Source organism: Ylistrum balloti, unplaced genomic scaffold, assembly GCF_031769215.1.
Source record: "Ylistrum balloti isolate Yb309-2 unplaced genomic scaffold, AGI_CSIRO_Ybal_v1 Utg369850, whole genome shotgun sequence".
Classification (NCBI taxonomy): domain Eukaryota; kingdom Metazoa; phylum Mollusca; class Bivalvia; order Pectinida; family Pectinidae; genus Ylistrum; species Ylistrum balloti.
The window spans coordinates 4,352,468-4,378,280 of record NW_026782003.1 but is presented as its reverse complement, the minus strand read 5'-3'; the positions used below and the strand labels follow the sequence as shown (position 1 = coordinate 4,378,280).

General features: G+C 35.4%; 1 protein-coding gene across 1 annotated transcript; it reads right to left on the bottom strand.

Annotated features, from left to right (window-relative positions):
• Positions 1–18,828: 18,828 nt before the first annotated feature.
• Positions 18,829–25,685, bottom strand: LOC132545585 (tRNA selenocysteine 1-associated protein 1-like). Its single transcript, XM_060209275.1, has 10 exons — positions 25,599–25,685; positions 24,881–24,978; positions 23,822–23,921; positions 23,488–23,540; positions 23,006–23,109; positions 22,620–22,767; positions 22,157–22,292; positions 21,592–21,640; positions 20,767–20,825; positions 18,829–19,604 (listed from the first exon to the last, which is right to left on the bottom strand). Exons 1-10 carry the CDS (start codon positions 25,632–25,634, stop codon positions 19,524–19,526), a joined length of 864 nt encoding a protein of 287 aa, XP_060065258.1. The 5' UTR covers positions 25,635–25,685; the 3' UTR covers positions 18,829–19,523.
• Positions 25,686–25,813: the final 128 nt, after the last annotated feature.

The window sequence follows — 25,813 nt, the reverse complement described above, 5'->3', positions numbered from 1 at the left end:
ATTGCAGAAGGTCTAGTATATATTCTAAACCCTGCCACTATTCGTGTGAATCAAAAACGTAGCAAATAGCATAACTTAATTGCATCTTCCATCTGACATTTACTTCATATCATTTCTTTGAAGTTTATCTAAAAAGTACCAGATTTGAGCATGCTCTACATAAATACAAAATATTTTTTCTCAAATACAGGTAAATTGAAGTGCTACAAAGACATTTGCCACAGAAAAAAGTTCAAATAGAAAATGTTTACGTTTTAGAAATAAGATCAAAAGAGCTCAGAATCCAACATATTCCAAATAGAATCTGTCCGTCTCACGGTTATCATCTTTATGTACATGAAAAGTTATGTTGCCATTCGGTGATGGATTTGACATTGCCTCGAGGTAGAATATCATGGATAAATCTGAAGAAATTCGAAACTTTTCATTTGCATGGTTGTTAGAACAGAGGCAATATGTCAAACGCTAAATTGATTTGTATGTAATTAAAGGCAAGGCTTTTTTGTCCGACACTTGTATATATTAAAGTGCATGCCAGAGTGCTATAGGCTTTCGTGCTTCCGTTTACAATAGCTGCAAGATTTACGTAACTATTTCCCAATAGTGGGGACACCCAAGTGGCCACTAGATAAACGTGCTGTTCGGTGTCCTGGTGGAACAAACAGATGTATGTGCAGGCGTGTGTTTGTATTAAATGCAAGGTTTGAAGCCAAATGATTGTAATGTAATTAAACAAGACTTGAGTGTGTGCGTCAACGTTAAATACCGTAGATCGAACATTTGTAGTCAATGTGGAAAGTCTAACGCCAGGCCCGTCATACCAACGAGCAGTTTAATTAGACGTTTGTAAGCTCTCCCTCGTGATCACCTCGCCTTCACCATGTGTATGACTTAATTGTCAAGGATATTGCTTCAGCAGTCCTCATATTAGATAACACTACAAAGGTTGCAATTTGGAGTCCGGTCAACTTTTAATCCTGCTTTGCTCAATCTAAATATACTCATTGAGTAAATTAACATATCAATACAAGTATATTCCACAGTCGTTGAGAATCTCACCGAATTTTAAAGCAAAAAGTCAAGCAGCTTAACCTGTTCAGATTTTGGACAAGCTTGATATTTTGATCCTTTGATTTCTTATCAAGTTGACGATTGTTTTCAAATTTCGTTTTGTTTTCATTCGATGGTGGATTTGGCACTAGCCGACACAATGGGATGGAGCCATGTGTTCCAGGAACCCGGATTCCTGGTCGGGACGAAAACATTAATCACAATGGTAATAGGTTCCTTCAATTAAATACAACGTGCTTTGTGTATACTATGGACGAGACGTCAATACACAATCATCCAGCTTCATTCAGTATTATCCATATGTACTTCCGTAAAAGTTGAATCGGACATTTCAGAAAAAAATGACAAGATCAGAGTAATATAATCAATATCTTTGAAATTGTTGGATACAAATTACTGTACATGAACCAAAAGGTACGAATGGTGTCTCTTCACTTCTTCCGTTTATTATTTTATTTCTGTATGTAACTGTTTGCTTAATACAATCTGATGAACAGATCGATAAGTAAATTATTTTACACTCTCAGCACACGTACACTTTAGTAAAAATATATTAAATGACCGTTCGATTTTGGCATGTGTTCACTCCAGTATGAAATATAACCCACATAATAGGCCCCGTCATCTCGATTCAGAGCACTGGAATAGATTGATTTATATCCATTACTTTTTAATTACCCTGTCAGAAACAAGAACATTGGGAAAATATAGTGATCGAATCATCCACATGTTTTGTCAAACAGCAGATGCATTTTTCTCTAGTATTACATGGACAATATATTTATCATGATGTGATACATCTGTCACATCTTTCAATAATTTAAGGCCTTTGATCCTAGTCATAGTAGCATGGTTTGTCAATTATGACGGACCTGGCTAAGTTTCATAATCTATATAATCCATACAGAGGGATTGCGTTATTTCGTGTCGTGTTATTGTGCTTGGATAGCTAAATACAAACTAAAAGTACAATCTAAAAACAGAAGTTGGAAATAATCATTGAGCAGCGATCTGTTACGGCATGGAAGGATATGGTGACTGCTGGGATATGGTCTGTTTAGTAAAGGTAACTGATTGCATTGGTAGCAGACGACACAATGAGAGGCAGACGACAGCTGCTCCGATAGTGCTTGGCGCCAAACATCACGACGTGAACTACCTGTAGCGGGAAATACATTAATATGTAGCAGAGGTGCAGTATATTTCAACAAGTTTGATTTTTTTCTGCTCCTCTTATTTATCTTTGAAAGATTCTTTTACTTTGCATTAGAGTATAGAATGTTACATATACAAACAGGTGAAGACAGACACCAGCTGCCATTGTGGCCGACATTCACACTGGGATCACTTCTACTAAACATCAGGCTTGACAACGATAACCCTAATAACTGATAGGGTGACTTCAGTCATCATTGCCGTTCTACCCGATATAAAACTTGCGATTATAACACGAACATAACTTTCCTTCATCGCGATACACGTGTGTGTCAGCACTTGCTCACGGAAACATTTATCTTATCAAACGTCAGATACTTGATCTAAAATAGGAAGTGAAATTAGTTTTCTTATTCGTTAAAATCTCCCCATCTCAACATAAGAGTAAATTTGTATCTACTCATATGATTTGGTGTAAAAGTTCTAACGAAACTGAACTAAAATATGTTTGGCAAACATTCACATAAAAAGAAAGAAAGAAAGAAAGAAAGAAAAGGAGAGCTATATCAGAAAGAATTCTCTCCTATAAAGTCTACGAAGTGATGATTTAATCGCGACAAGATTTTATGTATACAATGATCTGATGGTGTTGCATCTTTAAATTAGCATTTTGATCGGGTAGAGTGATAGATTGCGTTAATCTTAACATAAATTCAACCTGAGAATGAGTTTCTGATCAATTTGCCCTCAGATAAACTCATATTTCCTCTATCAATGTCTATTGATCAATTTCAAACCAATAGACACTACTTACAGTACTAGTTAATCCCTGGTTGTCACGATCACAGATGCTATCACCATGCTTCTGGTTTACCGCTGTGATCGATCACATATTGAAAACGTACTTGATCTAGATTTTTCTTTATAATGTACACGGACATATTTATGAAACAAGTCTAACCATTTGGCATATCAAAAGGCTTGTTAAAATGAAAAAAATTCGTCACGAGTTTCATAAATCGCATCTCAAATGGAAACGAACTTTTTACCACATGATCGATTTTAAAGCAAATATCACAGAAAATAGATACCTCTTCTTCTATCTTCTATCTTCTATATCTATGACCTCATTTGTTACGTCACAATGTCATCTGTGAAAGTGTGACGTAATTTCTTTTCTTTCTAAATCGACGTCACAATAAGCTATACTGTATAGCACATGTGTTATACACAAAAATATGACATCGGTATGTTCCACGATTAATAAGTCATACATATTGTAATAATATTTATTTCATTGTCCAGCAACTGTTGACGATATTTGTGATGTTGGGATATGTAGTGGTCTGCATAAATCAGACGTAGGAAGGTGGAATATTTTGTAATTTGAATGAACTTCAAGAAATCTCAAGCAAATTAAGAGGCACAAACTTCATTCGTAGCTCATTTCTCAATAAGGGTGTTGTCAAAAAAACTAAACTCTACATTTACAAAGTGCCGTTAGCATGTAAAGGCATAACCATGATATGACGCTTGCTGGCAAGAGTGTCCCCCCAGCACCAAAGGGATGCATTGCTGCGGCCAACACGATACGGCTGACTATCTGACCTATGAACCTTACCGATGGGCACCATGTGGAGAACATTAATAACCAATCAAAATGCTTGTTACGTCCTTAATTATTTAACGTGGCGAATACCAGCCCTGATGGGCCAATCTGGGTATGATTGGTAAGATATGTACGGCATGGTGTTAATTGAGTACCGACATACCGAGCTAAAGAGGTTTTATATCAGTCTGCTCACATGTCTTAGGTATATTTATACATAGCTACTACTCTCATACGCAGTTTGGTGTTTTTAAAACGTCGTCCATTACTTATGTTATATTTCTATCAGAATGTGTTTCGTTATATCTACACTTGAAACAATGAACAAGATTGTAGTTAAATTCCACGAGCATTTTGTCAAAATCATGATAGATATTATACAGAGTATATTATATATATACAAAAGTCAACCGTAAAACGTTTGAATTTTGACTAAACTCTAACTTACCAGTGTTATGTGGCGGAGTGATATATTACCAGGTACACACTAAAGTTGTTACTGAATAGAGCAAATAAGTTACTACAATGATATTGACAAATTGAGTGAAATATGTTTTGAATAACATAACTAATAAAATCTATTTTTGTGAAATATTTTTAATCTTTAAATAAATATCCTTAAGCTTAAGTAGTCGGTGACACATGAAAAATGGAAATGATTTCCCTCTAACGTTTTACAACTAACAGATCATGAAAATGGCCTCGATAAAGTGGAGTGAAAACTTTTTGATGCGACATTACAAGTTTTTACATTGACATCTGGTAATTATTTGTGGAAAGATCGTTCTGCCTCTGTCAGTGTAGTACACATTGTAGAAATATGAAGTGTTGCATTGAACTTTCCTTTGGATTCCAATGTTATCACTATAGGGAATAAAGAAAATAGGATACGACAAGACATGCATGGTTCTAAAGTATGTCAGACTAAGAAATATTAGAAATGTTTTCAGGACATATACTACTCTAACCGCAAGCAGTGAAATGTACACAACTCTCGTAAAAATAAGAACAATTTAGTACAGGTTCAGCAGTTTCTAAAAAGCTGGTCTCCAACTCCAAGAAATCTTACTATAGCTGGGATAAAAATGCAACTGAATCACTTGTCACCTCAAATAATAAAAAAAAACACAATATATTAACCCCTTCTGTAACTCTATAGTTGTATCCCAAGAGTGGAGGACACTAGATGTGGAATATGTTAAGTCTCAACACAACAAATGGTTTGGTTACAGAATAAAGACAGTTAATGAAATGGTTCGTTTTCCGTCATGGTAAGAAAATATTAAAATGAGCTTTTAAAAGAAAATGAATTTTTTTTATAGAAATTTGCCATCAAGTGTTTTAATCAATGTTTAAACTCTGAGGTTTTCATTGGAGTTAAACGAGTGCTAATATTGAACTAAATAATAAAATGGGTAGGGTGAATCTACTCTAAACTACAACGAATGATTTCGATATAAAAATGAAGATTAAAACACATGTTTACGGAAGGATAAGCGTGTTCTGCTTCATAGCCGCCACTCGCCATGTAAAAATATTGGTCAATCCAAAATAGTAATGTCACGTTCCCAAGTAAGAACAAGGTAAACAACAACGGAACCAGCATAAATACCATAAACAAAGAAGAAAGATCACGTCAATACTTTGGTGTACTATTAATCTTTATAAAGCCATATTGATTTTTTATGGGTTTTTTCATATATGTATATTTTCTTTTATGAAAAAAATCATAGTTAAAATGTAACATACAGTAAAGACGAGGAATATACGGCTTGTAATAACTAGAAAATTTAATTCAACGCTTTCTTCTTCAATTTGTACTACACAACTTGTAAGCAATGGAAAGGTGGTATCGACACATTAGGTTTGAATCGTAAACAATTGTTTCTTTGGCAACCACTTTCAGTTAAAAAAATACTTTTCGAATATCATACACTTACACACTTATCTTCAAGAACAACACGAAAATATCAACATTATCATAATCCAAACTCAAATGAAATAAAACTATTGCAGAATATGAACAGAAGAAATATTAACACGGAGAATTTTGAGAACATAAAGGGGGAATATGACCAGGTGTTCCATAAGAGTAAGCGTCTTCTGCTTCAACGACAACACCGCCATACAAATATTTGTCAGTCCAGGTAAGTAATGTCACGTTCTCAAATGAAAACAGCGTATACAACAACGGAACCAAAAGGCAAACTAACGAGTATCAAATACATCCAGCTCCATATTGCACAAAGAAATAGAATATTTCTTAATGATATCACCATGACGACCGTTAACTTATCAATAAAGTGTGATCAATCACGTGAACATGATGACGAGGGAGATTTGTACTATCTATAGGAATGGCTTTATCAACCGGACCATTGCATGAAGTGAACTTCCAAAATCCTTCCTACGAATATGAAATCGACACATTGGACATCGTCTTGGGTTGCTCAATTTTTGTTTTTTGTAATCAAAAACTAGACAATAGTTATGTTTATTTATTGATATTATATTGTTCCCCATTGACCAGTTTGTCGTGACTTTGTTGTGTTCATTGTTGTTATAAAGTCTGTTTGAATAAAAAACCTTCCATTTTCCATAGTTTATTTTTCAAAATGTCAAAACTTTCATATCAATGTTGTTATATATAAACTTTTTATCAATACGAATGATTTCTTCGTAAGCATAGGTTCTACAATGTACTATCCGACTTTCGAACAATTTTTATTTAATTTTAAGATATTTTGTCTACATGTTTAAACGATTTAAATATGGCATCTTAATATTCCGTGTTTGAAATACTATTTCACGTAATGTAAATCAAAGAAAATTGATGAATTAATTAGTGACGGTCATGAAATATCAATTTATAGGTGACAAAATATCGATGACGAAAAGAAAAGGACCGTGTTTTAGAAATTGCGATGTTTTATGTAATCATGCCTTGTTATCTTTTTGTTTCGTGAACTAAAAACGAAAAAACCATCACAAAGGGTTCACGTATGGTATTGTCTTTTGTCTAAAGCCAATATTATATATCATGGCTTCCAACCAGAGTATGGCACGGGATTACTGTTCACAATAATATGATTGTAGATTTGTCAACTGGATAATAATGTCATTCATTGTTCCTCAAGTGTCATCTGAAATGAAAAAAGCACAATCAAAACATGCATCGGGGTCATTAAGTACGCCAGTGAATATAAACCTACCAAACAAAATGACACAAACGAAATAAAATAATAAAGAAACAATGACGTCACAGTGTAATAATGATATTTGTAAAAATTTTAAATCAGTGACAAAGAATTCCCACCAAAACATAAACAGCTGAAGGATGTGTCGATGACGACAACACACGATAATCAAGGGGTTGCTGATATAAATAGCCCTGTTAGTACGGGTGAGGGGGTTTCAAGCCAGCACAGAGAGCCAGACTGTCACTCATCTTACAGTACTGGACTTCCGAGTGCGGTAGACGGCTGGCGACGATATAAAAAGAATGTTAATGAGGCTGACCTCGCCCGCCCTTATATGGCAATGTCTACTCATACGCACTTGTATGTCATGTCTGTTTGTTTATCTTTTGACTGTTCACTGACCTAACACCCACTATTTAACTAACCAATCAGTGTCTGGAATTATTATAATCTACAGGGTAAGGAAAGTGTATTCTTGGTAAAAAGTTATTTATAATTTGTTTTTGGCTATTACTATCCAACAATGGACGATATGGATAAAGCTTCATCCTGTCATCCTACAAAGCTGTCTTATTATCAAGATATATATATTATATAGTTGGATATCATGTTAGTGTATAATATACTATATGTTACATATTACAAAACTTACAGCGGATCGAATGTTCGTGAAACGGACAGTATTCGTATCTTAGCGATTTTCGCGCGAATCTAACCGCAGTTTCTGTATGTCGTAAATATATAGCGATTATCATGATTGCGCAATATGATTAATGAACGGATGGTATTGCAATGGTAAATCAAAACCTATCTTTTAATCAGATTGTATAAATGCGCGAATTCATGATCATTGTCGTTTTTTTTCAAATTTTATATAAACGATCTATGTTTAATGGTGAATCTCATTTCAGAATATTTTATTGATATAAACAATCAGTAGGATTGGACAGCATGCTAAAGCCTATATAAGTCTTCTCCCAAGACAACATGGTGGTCAGACATAAACATAATATACCATAAACATACATACAGTAATAAATTTGTTGTCAACAGACTTATCAATTTTAGATGACTTTGAGACATTTATTGAATTTAGTCCCCGAGGTTTGAAGCAACCATGCGTGTCATGTTTAATTCATTTGAAAAGTGGCGCGGTTCAGAATGCACAAATTGACTGGTCGTTCTTTTTGCAATAATAAAATAACGAAAAGCCTTAACCTTACAGAATTATTGAGTTGGTGCACACTCTTGATATTGACATTTATTTATTTATTTATCTATTTATTTATTTATTTATTTATTCATTTATTTATCTTATTATATTTTAAAAATGACTGAATATCCATAACAGGTCAGATAAATATATCCGTGTGATTTTTACGGTTTCCTGGTCGATATGTTGGAATATCGCGAGGTCATGCAACCGAAAAATAATACAGAATTAAAAATAAAACAGAAAATGAAATTATTTTATAACTATAGCATGTGTTGTTCTGTATCTGAAACTGTGTTCAATACTTTATAAATAAGACGTGTATATATCTAATCACTGTCACAGTGCGTCTGTTGGTGTGAAAAATACCCCGTTATGACACAATGTATTATAACACGAAACAACACCGTGAAATTAAACAAGGCAGGGCAACGTGTTGACTTCAACATCCCATGAAATTAAACGTCAGCGAACAATTATTATTAAACGAGCTGTCTTTAGAAAGTAGGTCGGAACCTTATTTCACGGTTGTTTTGGTGTCAGAAGTGCCAATGAAAATATAATTCACGTTTAAATGAAGGTTAGAAGTCTACTTTGTATTACTGCCATGTGTAAACGCTTTGTTATGTTAGGATGACATAGGGTCGGAGTATGGTTATTGGAGAATTAATTTTGGGCGTGAGATTGGGATATTTAAATTGTTCGGGGTTAAGATCTACTCGTGAAAAGTGCCCGGCCCTATGATTCAGTCGTAAGAAAGACTCACTGCATACATAGATACATAGGGAGCTGAAAAAATCAACTCCGTCTCATTTGTTGGATTCGAAAGATGAGTGGTTTACAGGGATTGTACTGAGGACAGACATGTTATTAGCACTTTACGATGCGTATCATATATCTGTTTCGTTGTTAAAGGACTTTTTTATAGGTTCATACAACGAATCGGATGTTCCGAATAAAATGCGGTAATTACGTATTTAATTGAGAGTACAACTGAGAGTACAGTGTATAATGTGTAGCTACGGCTGTGTTTCTTCAGTTACATTAGTTGAAAGACTTTCTCTTTAAAACTAAGTGAACTTTTCAGGTCTTTGTGAAGTTTTTTTTATCCCGCTATCACCGAGAGCTATATCATTAACGAAGGAAGTGTAGATTAACCTTCAGAGTGATAAGCACTATCGATATACTGTAGGTAAAAAATAACGAGAAAATCGTGTAACCATGGCTTCTCGGCACGTGTGTGTCCAATTCTACAACAAAAATAAACGTATATCTAGTATATCAGTGATCAAATTCGTGTTGGTTCTGTTTTTATGCTGTTGTGATGAATGGACAGTCACGATGAGAGTTTGTAGTTATTTATAAGGACAAGTGAACTCGTATGATACAGCGTGGATGTAAATGATCATGGCAATATACTGTAATGAAGACATCAATAATGTGTCACTGACACGGCTACAGTCCAGCTTCTGTATCAATTTTCTTACACATGTACATCTATAATAGACAGATATATGTCATAACAGAATCTCCATCTCGGTTTTTGGGAGGGGGATTCCATGCGTGTGTGATAGTGCTGTGTTTGTGTGTGTATTTTTCGATGGTCTGTTGGTTTCTGTACAATTAGCACATGATAACGTAAGAACAGGTCATGTGATGACGGGTGTTAGTAACAGTGTAACAGTTACCACAGGTCACATGTGACAGCGTTTGTAAGTTACAGTAAACACAGATCATGTGACGACAGATGTAAATAACAGTGAAAACAGGTCATGTGACGATGGCAGGGTGGTTTTTTTCAATGCTCCTTTCCTATCACAAATTTGCTGCTATGTAGGATCATTATAGAGGTAGAAGCTGTGGAATTGAGATTGTTGTTGGCTTCGGGATCGAAGACTTGGTGAAAGAGAGAGGAGTGTAAAAGTTTCGGTTAGCGAAGCGGTAGAGTGTCCGGCTTGTGATCGAAGTGTCACCAGTTCGAACCCCAGTGATGGCATGGTGTTTTACATTACTCCTTTCTATTCCATAAGTAACAACACTCACACGTCATGTAGAGAAACGATAAAGTAGCAGTAAACAGAACAGGTCATGTAGCGACGGATGTGAGTATTAAACACATATCTGACGAAAGGGAAGGACCGCATATCGACTTAAATACCTACAGTGGCTTCTGCACGAGAGTTACAACTACCCTCTATACACCATAACACGTTTATGATATAACTTACCCTCAATGAGATAAAAAAAATATTATCTATCCTATTTGAAGTAACTTTTTCTTCACTGGCGCGTACTAGACCACCAATGTTTTCTTATATAGACGACGATGAAATCTTCATGTCTAATTTTGAATTGGCCATGATATGTGTGCTCTGACTTTCTATACAATAACATCAAGAAAATACCATCTCGCGAACATACTTGTAATCCAAACTCAAATTCAATGCAGCTGGGGAAAGTATGAACAAAAGAAAGATTTACATGGCGATTCCTGAAAAGATACAAGGAAATTCAGACAGAGTGTTCAGTAAGAGTAAGCGTCTTCTGCTTCATCAACGACACCGCCATGTAAACCTTGATTAATCCAAGTAAGTAATGCCATGTTCTCAAATGAGAACAAGGTATACAATAACGAACCCAAAAGGGCAAACTAAGGAAAACAAAGCATGTCCAGCGTCATAAACAATATTCCTCTATTAATGAATCATAACTATTTTTCACGTTCATTGTAAAATCTTGTAAATTTTGTTTTCGAATGTGTGCTGACGCTTTGGTAAGTAGACATGTTTTTTGTTTACCTAAGGGTTCTTTTGATCTGTTTGATGATTTTCTGCCTAAAATTTCCCATTTTAAGATGAATGTGCTACCATCTGCATACTTCATACTAAACGATGTCTTTTTTCATCAACAATCTATAATAATAAATATTAGATTTAAAATGAAACGTAGAACTTCATTGATTTCTTGTCTGTAAGTTTTTTGGACAATCAGTAGGCGTTAACGGCTGGTAAAGTTCTTAACGTCAAGAATAATCACATACTAGATTATTTTAATTCGTCTTAAGAAGCAAGTAAAATTGATTATTTCTTGTTCTTTGCATAAATAATGTCCTGTCTTTCTCAATGATGAAGCAATTTCCAATCAAAAGGTTAGTCGAGACCCTAAATACTGATCTCCTTCGTGGTAGTTTCCCATATGCCACTTTTGAGAATTCGTTATCGTTGGACCTGAAAATTTAACACCACTTTACAATTTGCATTTCTAACCGGTATTTATAGACTTTAATCGACCTGGCCTCGTTTGATTGTTCCAGTGAAAAATCCTTCCAGTAGTTCAAGTCCTATTTTTGTGTAACTCATTTAGAAATTATAACCAAAGGACAGACTTATATGAAGTAATATACACGCTCAACATTGACAAAGACGGACGTTTAACAGGACAACATACTATTGGTCAGTTGGCAAGCAATCAAATACCTGTTGCCTAATTTTCCTCCTCAGTGAAAGACGTCTAACTACTGTAAGGCCGAACAGTGGCCATTACAAATGTCATAAAATAAACGTTTTGTTTGGCACGGGAACTTTAATGACCCGAAAATGCATTTCAAACATTCACGATTCAGTCCTCTTTACTGACCTTTCTAACAGTATAACTCACTTAGAAACCAAACAAGCGCGCCCGACATCCGTTGAGGTAAGTTGGCCAGTCCAGCTACAGAGTTTTTTTGTTACAAATGGGGTGAGTCGGTGTAATTAAAGTGACATCCACCTTGTCCTTAAAGACATTCGTTTACTTCTCAACAGTCTGTTAATGACTGTCTCCTTTTTGTATGTAATTACACTGTATATATTCCTAAAACATGTTATAAAACAAACGTGACATATTATTAAAGGTCTTCAATAAAAATCGATAAAACGAGAGTAAAAAAGATTTCTACGTAGGCCATTGAACAAAACAATGAAAATACTTTTAAAAATAACGAGAATATCAAGCACATTTAAAAGCACAGAATTCCACGTTGGTGGTGAGTATAAGTGCACATACCTCTGTTGAAGGTTGACATGTCTCCATACTACAGTATTGTGGTGGTATAAGTACACATACTTCTGTTGGAGGTTGACATGTCTCCATACTACAGTATTGTGGTGGGTATAAGTACACATAACTCTGTTGGAGGTTGACATGTCTCCATACTACAGTATTGTGGTGGTATAAGTACACATACTTCTGTTGGAGGTTGACATGTCTCCATACTACAGTATTGTGGTGGGTATAAGTACACATACCTCTGTTGGAGGTTGACATGTCTCCATACTACAGTATTGTGGTGGGTATAAGTACACATACTTCTGTTGGAGGTTGACATGTCTCCATACTACAGTATTGTGGTGGGTATAAGTACACATGCTTCTGTTGGAGGTTGACATGTCTCCATACTACAGTATTGTGGTGGGTTTAAGTACACATACTTCTGTTGGAGGTTGACATGTCTCCATACTACAGTATTGTGGTGGGTATAAGTACACATAACTCTGTTGGAGGTTGACATGTCTCCATACTACAGTATTGTGGTGGGTATAAGTACACATACTTCTGTTGGAGGTTGACATGTCTCCATACTACAGTATTGTGGTGGTATAAGTACACATACTTCTGTTGGAGGTTGACATGTCTCCATACTACAGTATTGTGGTGGGTATAAGTACACATACTTCTGTTGGAGGTTGACATGTCTCCATACTACAGTATTGTGGTGGGTTTAAGTACACATACTTCTGTTGGAGGTTGACATGTCTCCATACTACAGTATTGTGGTGGGTATAAGTACACATAACTCTGTTGGAGGTTGACATGTCTCCATACTACAGTATTGTGGTGGGTATAAGTACACATACTTCTGTTGGAGGTTGACATGTCTCCATACTACAGTATTGTGGTGGTATAAGTACACATACTTCTGTTGGAGGTTGGAGGTTGACATGTCTCCATACTACAGTATTGTGGTGGTATAAGTACACATACCTCTGTTGGAGGTTGACATGTCTCCATACTACAGTATTGTGGTGGGTTTAAGTACACATACTTCTGTTGGAGGTTGGAGGTTGACATGTCTCCATACTACAGTATTGTGGTGGGTATAAGTACATATACTTCTTTTGGAGGTTGACATGTCTCCATACTACAGTATTGTGGTGGGTATAAGTACACATACTTCTGTTGGAGGTTGGAGGTTGACATGTCTCCATATTACAGTATTGTGGTGGTATAAGTACACATACTTCTGTTGGAGGTTGGAGGTTGACATGTCTCCATATTACAGTATTGTGGTGGTATAAGTACACATACTTCTGTTGGAGGTTGGAGGTTGACATGTCTCCATACTACAGTATTGTGGTGGTATAAGTACACATACTTCTGTTGGAGGTTGGAGGTTGACATGTCTCCATACTACAGTATTGTGGTGGTATAAGTACACATACTTCTGTTGGAGGTTGGAGGTTGACATGTCTCCATACTACAGTATTGTGGTGGGTATAAGTACACATACTTCTGTTGAAGGTTGACATGTCTCCATACTACAGTATTGTGGTGGTATAAGTACACATACCTCTGTTGGAAGTTGCCATGTCTCCATACTACAGTATTGTGGTGGTATAAGTACACATACTTCTGTTGGAGGTTGGAGGTTGACATGTCTCCATACTACAGTATTGTGGTGGGTATAAGTACACATAACTCTGTTGGAGGTTGACATGTCTCCATACTACAGTATTGTGGTGGGTATAAGTACACATACTTCTGTTGGAGGTTGACATGTCTCCATACTACAGTATTGTGGTGGGTATAAGTACACATACCTCTGTTGGAGGTTGACATGTCTCCATACTACAGTATTGTGGTGGTATAAGTACACATACTTCTGTTGGAGGTTGACATGTCTCCATACTACAGTATTGTGGTGGTATAAGTGCACATACTTCTGTTGGAGGTTGACATGTCTCCATACTTCAGTATTGTGGTGGGTATAAGTACACATACCTCTGTTGGAGGTTGGAGGTTGACATGTCTCCATACTACAGTATTGTGGTGGGTATAAGTACACATACTTCTGTTGGAGGTTGGAGGTTGACATGTCTCCATACTACAGTATTGTGGTGGGTATAAGTACACATACTTCTTTTGGAGGTTGGAGGTTGACATGTCTCCATACTAGAGTATTGTGGTGGGTATAAGTACACATACCTCTGTTGGAGGTTGACACACGTCTCCATACTACAGTATTGTGGTGGGTATAAGTACACATACTTCTGTTGGAGGTTGGAGGTTGACATGTCTCCATACTACAGTATTGTGGTGGGTATAAGTACACATACCTCTGTTGGAGGTTGACATGTCTCCATACTACAGTATTGTGGTGGGTATAAGTACACATGCTTCTGTTGGAGGTTGACACACGTCTCCATACTACAGTATTGTGGTGGGTATAAGTACACATACTTCTGTTGCAGGTTGACATGTCTCCATACTACAGTATTGTGGTGGGTATAAGTACACATACCTCTGTTGGAGGTTGACACACGTCTCCATACTACAGTATTGTGGTGGTTATAAGTACACATACTTCTGTTGGAGGTTGGAGGTTGACATGTCTCCATACTACAGTATTGTGGTGGTATAAGTACACATACCTCTGTTGGAGGTTGACATGTCTCCATACTACAGTATTGTGGTGGGTTTAAGTACACATACTTCTGTTGGAGGTTGGAGGTTGACATGTCTCCATACTACAGTATTGTGGTGGGTATAAGTACACATACTTCTGTTGGAGGTTGACACGTCTCCATACTACAGTATTGTGGTGGGTATAAGTACACATACCTCTGTTGGAGGTTGACATGTCTCCATACTATATAATTGTGGTGGGTTTAAGTACTCATACGTCATTTGAATCTCCAGTTTTGCAGTGGATATATCTCCATACTAGTTTTGCAGTGGATATAAGTATCATACTTCCGTTGGAGGTTGACATGTCTCCATACTACAGTATTGTGGTGGTATAAGTACACATACCTCTGTTGTATTGTGGTGGTAGGTTGACATGTCTCCATACTACAGTATTGTGGTGGGTTTAAGTACACATACTTCTGTTGGTTGGAGGTTGACATGTCTCCATACTACAGTATTGTGGTGGGTACACATACTTCTGTTGTGGTGGGTTTAGGTTTTGAAAGTCGTTATATCTCCATACTAGTTTTGCAGTGGATATAAGTATCATACTTCCGTTGGAGGTTGACATGTCTCCATACTACAGTATTGTGGTGGTATAAGTACACATACCTCTGTTGGAGGTTGACATGTCTCCATACTACAGTATTGTGGTGGGTTTAAGTACACATACTTCTGTTGGAGGTTGGAGGTTGACATGTCTCCATACTACAGTATTGTGGTGGGTATAAGTACACATACCTCTGTTGGAGGTTGACATGTCTCCATACTATATAATTGTGGTGGGTTTAAGTACTCATACGTCATTTGAAAGTCGTTATATCTCCATACTAGTTTTGCAGTGGATATAAGTATCATACTTCCGTTGGAGGTTGACATGTCTCCATACTACAGTTTTGTGGTGAGTTTAAGTACTCATACGTCATTTGGAGGTCGGCATATCTCCATACTAGATTTGCAATGAGTATAAGTACATCACAATTTGTCTCTATACTTTTAATAGGTGACTGGTATATAATTCGTAGATCACGGGTTGACTTCATGCATCTATTTGAAAGTGAGTAGGTGTCTATACTATATCTATTTGATTGGTATAAGTACTTACTTGTGTAAATCATGGTTTGTCGCCATACCTGGTATACATATTATCTGCATACAATATGATATACTTGGGTTGGGTGGCTTATATTCAAAAGTTTTGGCCTTAAACTTGAGTTTGATGATGGGTCAAGTACCACTGAAAGCACACTTAACTGTATCACCTAATGCTAATTATTCATTGGGAACAATTTCTTTTTTTGCTTTCTCATTCTACATCAAACGTTCGTCCATGTCAAGTAGTTGGGCTGCGAGCAATTACAGAGGGATTTCACGTGTATGTGATAAGTGTTATTTGACATAGTATTGGCAATGTAGAGTGATGGCAAGTATTTATTCAAATATTTAAATAGTACCATGCATTATATTTCTCTATTTCTCAAAAGCGTGTAAAATTGTTGTTGTTACCAATTTGCGATTTAACAACAATTTCGATCACCCATGTCTAGCGAGTGTAACCTATTAACGCTACTTATGTAGTAGATTGCAGCACAAGAGTAAATTTACTAAGCAATTAAGATAACACATGCTAAGATATTTGAATGGAACAAGATTGTTCGGAGAATTAGTCTCTCACCAACGCATCGTCTCACCAAGGTAAACCCATACACGAAGAATGAAGATACAGTGACTAGTAGTGGCGGAGATAGAGCTCAAAATTTTATACCATAGTCACCTACCAAAGTGAACCCATATCCCAACTATGAAATATGAATAGGAAGGAAGGGCCTGGACTAGATTTTTACTTAATGTAGGTCATTAGTCAAAATGTAGGTGAAAGTGACCAACTTTTGATATGCGATACACCATCTCACCAAGGTTATTCCATAAAGTTCCCATGATTTCACCATGTCACAAGTAAAATAGAACCCGTGATTAGTAATGTAGGGGATGAGGCCCCGAGAAACTTTTTCGTTGATGTAGGTCAAAAGTCAAAATGTAGGTCAGAGTCACCTACTTTTAATACGTGACACACTGTCCCACCAGAGTGAACCAAAATCCCAGGTAAAACGTTTTCGTGATTAGCAGTGTGGAAGATAGAGCCCGGGCAAGCATTTTCTTTGATGTAGGTCAAAGGTCAAAACGTAGGTCAGAGTCATTTACTTTTAAAACTCCTTGATTTGTAATGTAGACGATAGGTCATGGACAATCTTTTTCCTCGATGTCGGTCAAAGGTCAAAATGTAGGTTAGAGTGACCAACATGCACTTTTAATACATGACACACGGTCTCACCAAGGTGAACCCATATCCCAAGAATGAAGTTTCTCGTGATTAACCATACAGAAGACAGGGTCGTACGGATGGAAAGACAGACACAGCACAAAACTATATAGTCTTCTCTAGTTCCCAGTGGGGGACTAATAACGAGGTAAATACATTTATCACAGTCAGAAGTTACATGTGTGTAAAACAGATACAGATAAAATCAAACACTGGTCTATATTCCAGTTGAAAGTAGAATTCATTTTACCAATTGCCAATGAAATGTCGTAAATATGTCAAATTGGTTAAGTTTGCTTCTTTTGCAGCATGTATAACAATTCTTTTTCTTTTTACATGTTGGTGGCAATATAAAGCATTTCACATCTTAAAGAGCATACTGGTGTAGCATGATATTGTGAAGCATGTGGCAATGAACCAGGGTCAAGATACCATAATGGTGAAGTGAACCATGGTTCAATTAACAATTATGATGAAATGAACACTCCAACACAAATACCACCCTCTCCCGTCCCCCATGGGTATGTGTAGTCACTTTATATTTTGGTTTTAGCAGACATTTCTTCACTTAATTTTTTACCATTTTTTTTAGTTATGTTCCTCTATAATAAAACAAGAAAATATCAAAGGTTGGGAAATTTAGAATGGTGAAATGAATCGTAGTTCACTTTACCAGGGCTTCACTTTACCATACTACATCGATATTATAACTAATAGTCATTCAAGGCTACTGAGCGATTTAAAAATTTCAGGTAAGGCTATCAAATTCATCATTTAAGTGACATTAATGTAGAATAGATCATTTTTTGATAGAATGTATCAGAATATTAAGACAACCAATTTGAATCATAACAATTGTTTAATTTTTTTTTACATTAGCACACTAGAAGTTCCAAAACACTTTTTTTCCAAATTTTCTCTTGATCCAAAACCATTATGACAATTGATGTTAGACATGTTTTTTTAACGTGGTGAGCACATTTTGGGTATTACAATTACCACATAAAATTGAAGCACACTCAAAACTACATCCTAAAGTATGGGTTAGGGATGATTTATATTTAAACAGAAGATCATAAGCAAGTTTTATTTTTAGACAAATTTTTGGAAATACACACATTAACGGGTAATATTATTGATTCCTGATAAACCTTAATCAAGAACATAAAAAGTAGCATTGACTGTAACTATGAAAACCAAATTGTACAATGACAAAACATGCGATACTGATGAAGATTCAAATGCAGTTTCCAAATGTCAACACAATTTGTTTCGATGTACTTCAGTTTGTTGTATCAATTGAGTCATACTTACAGTAGTTATGATGTAGACAATAATAGATATAATGCTCTGCTATGTTGGTTGGAGAGTGAGTCCAGTTGCGCACTTCTGTGCGATTGTTTTTAAGTGTGGCCAAGACGTACTCAAGTAAAGAAGAGTTACCTCCCTTCCCGTTCACCATATATATCAATAGTGACGAATTTTACAATGGTTAACACTTTCATCTATGCAAAAAAAAAGTAGCTGCATAATGTTTCATTTCATCTTTATTCAACAAAAATATTTCACAGAAACAAGTCACCATACATGGTACATATAATCAACCATATAACTTTTGCTTTTAATCATTCATAAAATATTCACATTTAATTTTCATCCGATATTTTCCAGAAAGGCTAAGAAGCAGATTTTTTCATATTGTTTGGAATATTGTGTCTCATTATCCCTGACAAAAAAAAGAAACAAGGATACCAAAATGCACACTAAAGTATTAGCACATACTTCTTAAACATTCAGAAAACTTTAACATATCATTGAATTTCCTGTACTAGAATCAGTTGTATCACACTGATGAAACTGAAATTCACATCATACACCTGATTTACACCCTTGGATTTTGTGGTACAGTGGTGAAACCATGATACACGGTGGACATCAGATTTAATGGCAGGCTCATGAAAAATTAAAATCACTTTCAAATCCATTCTTCTTTCTCTCTTTCACTGCAGTTTTACTAGTGTCTGATGACAGACACCGCCTGTGATCAGATAATGTAATATCAAACAAGGTCTATTATCAGACATGTGATGGCAACATTGCCTTTGATGATGATGTGATGACAAATGTTGCCTGTGATAAAACAATTTGGAGGCTAATGTTGCCTGTGAACAAATGATGTAACAATAAACACTGCTTGTGATATATGATGTAACAATAAACAGTTTGCGATTACACAATATGATTGGTGATTTTTGATGCAATGCTGTCCAATGGTGTCCATCTTGATAATTCTATTGCCTCAAAGATTTCCTGCAACAAATAAAAACAGAGTCATAAGCAAACCAAATAAAAAGAGTTGTGTGAACTTTATCCTGTCTGGTTGATTTTGTTAATCAATAAATTTTCATATATATTTATTCCATCAAACATTGCTACACATAGATGCTATCTTTGGGATGGAGGCAAATTTCATTTTTTAATTGCATTTATTCCCTTCTTGTCTCTTAGTTGTCCTTTTGTCAGTCATTGCATTTTTCTGCATGATTAGATACAAATTGAAACCTACATATAAAAGTTGAAAATTATCCTAACAACACTTCTCAAGAAGCAGTAATAACAAACTTTAACTGTCAAAATCCAAGAAGGCATGTCAATCATACTTAAATGAAAACTTCCAATTTAGGAATTTTTTTTTTTTGGTGTGTGTGTGTGGAGGGGGGGGACCTTCATAATCCATAATTCTCAAGATATAATAACTTAAACTGTCAAAATGCAAAATGTCCATCTGTCAGCCATATTGTTTTTTTATGATAAGTAAACAAATTTGGCCATGTACAACAGGAAGAGAATACAGGAAGTAGTAATACGAGGAAATATTCATCCAGACAGCAATTTTTGTCAAGAAATAGAAATAACAATCTTATTTTTCTAATCAGTCCCAAAAAATTGATCATGCACAACTAGGGGTCAATGAAGGACTACCTATGAAATTTTGAGAACAACCCTTCTCTTATCTAAGACAGGTATATCCACACTTTATACTGCTGTAAGATTTCCTTGTCTCACCCTAGGGTTGATACAAGGGAATTTCCGTCCGGACAATGATATGACTACAGTAACAATTCACTGATGTCACGTCAATAATTCAATTACATTAACAATGCATTGTGACAACAAAATCCCATACAAGTACCTAATAAGGCCAGCAGAGTAGGAGTAAATACTCTTCCATCCCTTGTTGGTGAGATGGGGGATCTCAGCTCTAAGGAAAAGATGATTAAGTTGCAAACAAATTCAATCATCATTCGCCCTCAGGTTGAGACCATCCTCTCACCTCTGAGGGGGTGAAAGATCATATTAATCTACTACTTCTCAAGAAGACATAAACATGTGTGACAGGTGAAAGGGCATTTGAACATGAGGATGAAATAGTATGTATCACCATTTTATGATTTAGACAATGAATTCATACCTCACTCTGTTCCATGTAGTCTTTGTTGTATCTGAAAATATCAACTTCCAATTCGGGTTCTGGAATGAAAATGCAAACTGATATAAAACATTTGTGAAAACAGCATTTGATGAGACTGATACAAAATCTAAATTGGCCATATTCTCAGCCTATCTTTCTTAATTTGGTGAGGCCACCATACATATGACATCAAGAAAAGTACAGGCAGCCTAATGGAAGGAAATGACATCACAGCTCCAATAGGTCATATTACACATCTAATTACAAAACATAATGTAATGTAGGTTATGTGGGGTATTACACTGCAAGTAATTTTGTGATTAAAGTGCATGTCAAGCCTTACAACTCTGTGTAGAATTCAGGAACCTTATCATCAATCAAGTTCCAGTACAGTTTTTAGATATTAATGCCTCTGTCATGATTCCTCACACAGATGATATTTACATAAGGGTTAATGGTATGTTTCACTCTATTGCTCATTAATATATTCATATAAAAGTTAATTGTCAATGCACATTCTGATGACATCACAATGTTTAAAGCATCCAAGAAATGTCTGCACAGACTGTGAAATAGGCTTTATTTAAAGTTAAACAAAATATAACTAGTTACACAAAAGGAAGTTGGTAACAACCTGCTTCATACATCAAGGTACTTTGATAGTAACTATAGACATTGCATGAAAAATTTATGAAACTATTGAAAGGAACGTTATTTTCAAAACATATCTTTTCTGTGTGTTTACAGGTAAAAGAACAATATCAACCTATATGTATGAACAATGGGCAATAACAGAATTGTACAGGATATCTAGTATTGTTTTACCTTCTAAAGAATCAATATCTTCTTCAGTGTTATGCTCATGGTGTCCACTCTGTAGAACAAAAATATATAAATTATTATAGAATTTGATCAACGAGATATTCAACATCATCACTTCCTTTAAGCAGTATCTTACCTCAAATGCAATATTTCTTATTTTCAAGATAAAATGGCATGCAGCCATATTTAAACAATGCATTCCAAACGATATAAATCTCCAGGAACTAATTAGACTATCTATCATATCCAACAACAATCCAATCCTATCATTGTTGGACACTTTGGAGAAATAAAAAGCAATTCAACATTTACTACTCATTGTTGTCCACAAGGAAAATTTAAATAAAAGAAAAAGAAACCACTTTTTTATCCAATGAGGTAGAGACATGAATAAGTGTGGAAAGTTCCATAACCTTTGGGCAAAAAACCGAAGGTGGCAGAGTGAGGATGATGAAAATCTATTTATAGTAACAATGACCTGAAATATAGAACCAGGTCATGACAAGAACTTGTACAAGTAATGAAGATTGTGAGCTAGTAAGGGGAGTGTTTAGTTTTGTATACATACCTGGCGGGGAGTGTAGTCTTGGTTGTTGTAGTAAGTGTGGGAGTTGTAGTAGTTGTAGTATGTAGCACCGTAAGGATAACTGTGTCCATAGTAGTGACCATAATGCATACCCCCTGACATATCTTGAGGCACAGGTCTGCAATGCGCAAAACAAATTTATCCATCTAGAATCTCTATCAATTATTCTTTTCTTTTTATTTACCATTTTCATGATCTCGGCTAAGTTGCATTAAATCTTTTTTTTCCATTCTAAGCATTGTGAGTTCCATTCATTATTAAGGTTGCCATAATGTAAATAGCTAGTGTAGAAACAACAGAATGCATTACTGTTTCAAAATGTTATCTAGATTCTTGTATAATGGAGAAAATTATATTACAATTACAGCATTATTGACAAATAACCCAAAGCAAAAATATCTGCCGCAAATAAAATCCGCAAAGGAATATAAAGGTAGGATCTTACCGTTTTGGTGTTGCTAGACTCACACGGATAGGCTTTGACCCAATACCCGTCATATGCTGCATTTCTATCAGTGCTCTCTGCTGGTCTGTCTCCTCAGAGAAGCGAACAAACCCGTAGCCCTTGCTGCGTCCGTTGTTTTCTAGTACAACTGCGAAAATAAAACAATAATACACTGCTAGCTTCATTTCATCGTGGTACTACTTTGAACAACCAAATTCTGGCTGGTATTTTCTAACTACCCTTCTGGTATGCGTTTTTCATGCGAAACAAAATGAATGATTTATTAAAGTTTGATATTTCGAAATGATACAAGTGTTAATTCAAAGTCTTGATAAAAGTGCTAAAGAAGAATACATGTATTTGGTGTGGCATAGTTCTCTGTTTACCTTTGGCTGATCTGCAAGATCTGTATTTCTTGGCAAATGCATAATACAAAACATAGTCATCAACATCCATGGACAGGTCACCAATGAAAAGAGAAAATTCTGGTCTGAAAAACAAAAACAAAGAAAATTCAATTTAATAGATCTATCATACAATTCTGTTATTATACTACAAATACAAAAAACTGTGTTTCATCCTATTTTACAAAAACACTAAGCAGCCATTACTACAATAAAGAAAATAACTTCTTTTATGACATAACCAGTTGGCATCAAATCTAATATGAAATGAAAAATAATTTACGATCTTACATTTATAACATGCCTGACGTAACTGTACTTAAATTATGTCAGCTTTTTTTTTTTAAAAATAAAAATCAACAAAATTGCAAACCAATCATTATAATTCATTTCAAACAATGACAAAAAGAATTCAAAGTAAAATGTCAACAGAGAGTTCATAAAGCAAATTAAGTGAGACTCACACAGCAAGATGTTCTTTTCCATGACTGGATGTATTCAGCTTAAACCGTTTGGGCTGAAACATTTTAGAAAAAACAGTTATACATTTTATTTTTTAAGAATCAAATTCACATTTGCAAAAAAAATAAAATAATAATAATAATAATAAAAGTTTGGCTTTTAACTTGTATGATAACTAATTCTAATTACACATCTGTCATCTAATAAATTGTCAGATGATATGCTTCCTAAAGAAATCAAACTTCATAAATGACATCAAGCAAAGTACACAATGATCAATAAAAAGATCTGTAAACTCATTACACAAAATTATCAAATAATACCATAAATACACACAGGGCTACTGTTGGGAATGATTTTTCCATTCAGTTTTAACATTGCATCATGTGCCTTTTCTGCATCATGGAAGTCGATGAAACAGTAGCCAGCTGGGAGACTGGAAAGAAAATATAGTAATGATGATAATATTTCAAATTTCAAAAAAAGAAAAAAAATTCATGATTTTGAAGATAAAGCATCCATAAGGAGGGGTTCCAGAAAACAGTCATTTAATAGTCAAACATGTGGATAACATCTAAACTACAATAATTAAGAGAGATTCATGTTGAGAATCATTAGTCTTTTATATATATATATAATGTTAAACCACATTGTGAGGGTCTCAAGTATGATCTTTACTGAACAGAAAACTTTATCCATTCAAGAACATTCCTGTATGTGAAAAATATTTGTTGTGTTTGTCTTTAATCTTCTAGTCTATTGATAGATCTTAGGAAGGTACTGATCATGACAATGAATAGTATGTTGCAAACTGAAGCCCTGACCTCTCGGAAATTACAAAACCATATCCAATTCATTGGGGTGTGATCTAAAATCTTAATCCATACATCTTTGGGAGACAATGTGTCACAGACCGCACTAGGGAATTTTGCTATCTATGTAAGAAACTTTTTTCCCTTTATAAGGTGAAGACAGTTCCTTGGGTTCTGTTGAACCAGTGTTTTTTTTCATGAGTCCAGGCCAGAGCACCACTTCCAAAATGTGCAGTTACAAGGAGACATAACTGGTTCTAACAATTTGAATGAGTCCCACATGAAATGCAAGAGTCAGGACTCAAATCTTATAACCTTGAAAATCACAGAATGTTGCATACAGGACTGGGATAAAACCCTGAATAGCATGTATGTTGATAAAAACAGTCAGTTCCAGCCAAATCCTCCCAATTCAACTCAACTATGGAATATTATGCAAAATCTTCAAAGATTTTTTTTTAAACAGAGTTTCATGAATATGTTTGTTTTGTAATGTCGCTTATGTAGAAAAGAAGGTTCTTAAGAAAATACTTTTTGTGTTTACAAAATGACTGTTGTTTTGCACTCCTTCCAAGCATCTTACCCTGTGACCTTGTTTTTAATCAATTTCATGGATTTGATTGTTGTTCCCATCTGCTCAAATGCAGCAGTGATGAAGTAGTCATCCATGTAAGGCTCCAGCTGAAGAAAACAAGAAACAAAACTTAGATCTACAATGTAATATATAAACAAGATGCGTTTACGAAACAATGCAAATTCTTATGTGGGACATTAAAATTTTAGTGTGTAAGGTATGTGCAAATTGCATGCACACTTTGTGAAAGACTGATGTCTTATAATATTTTTTTAATTTCAGAAGTAGACCAAAGGTCACGGTCTGGGTCACATGGTTAAAATTTTTGCTACCACCAGAAAGGTCTTGTCACGGGGAACAAGCATGTCAAATATGAAAGCCCTACCTCTTATGGTGCGATGGGTAAGGTTAAAATTACCAACAGATAAACATAGAGAACACATTAAAAGGAAACAGACAAAAAGTATAGAGGTATATTAGATAATCGACAATGTTAAAGGTGTACAGGGTGTATTCGTTTGGTTGCAAGTCATCAACGCAGCATAGTTATCGTTTTATCGAGATATCATTTTAAGGGATCCGAAACTGATGCGCCAAATACATGGATACATCTGTACTTTTATCGTTCAATACAAAAGCAGTCGAGTAGTTCAGAATCAAGTTAGTTAGTGTTGTCAATGAGACCTTTACTTCCCAAGAAATGCGTTTAAAATGACCAAGCACTTACATCTCCCATCCAGAGAGACAATGATGCTCCTGACATGCTGCAAATAAAAGGTTTCTGATTGCTGTGATAAAACGTGGTAGTACTACATCTGCCTTATTTTTGTGAGATGAAAGCCTCTGACTGAGTAAGATCGGCGTGAAAAGCGTCCCTGTGTGTATGAGTTTGGTCGCAAAAATCTATGACGTAGTACACAGATTGCCGAAAAGGAACGAAAG

Coding starts and splice junctions, on each gene's coding strand:
- LOC132545585 (XM_060209275.1), bottom strand. CDS start 25,634: ATGTCAGGAGCATCATTGTCTCTCTGGATGGGAGAT. Junction 24,979..25,598: donor TGTCTCTCTGGATGGGAGAT/GTAAGTGCTTGG, acceptor TGTTTTCTTCAG/CTGGAGCCTTACATGGATGA. Junction 23,110..23,487: donor GGAAAAGAACATCTTGCTGT/GTGAGTCTCACT, acceptor TTTGTTTTTCAG/ACCAGAATTTTCTCTTTTCA.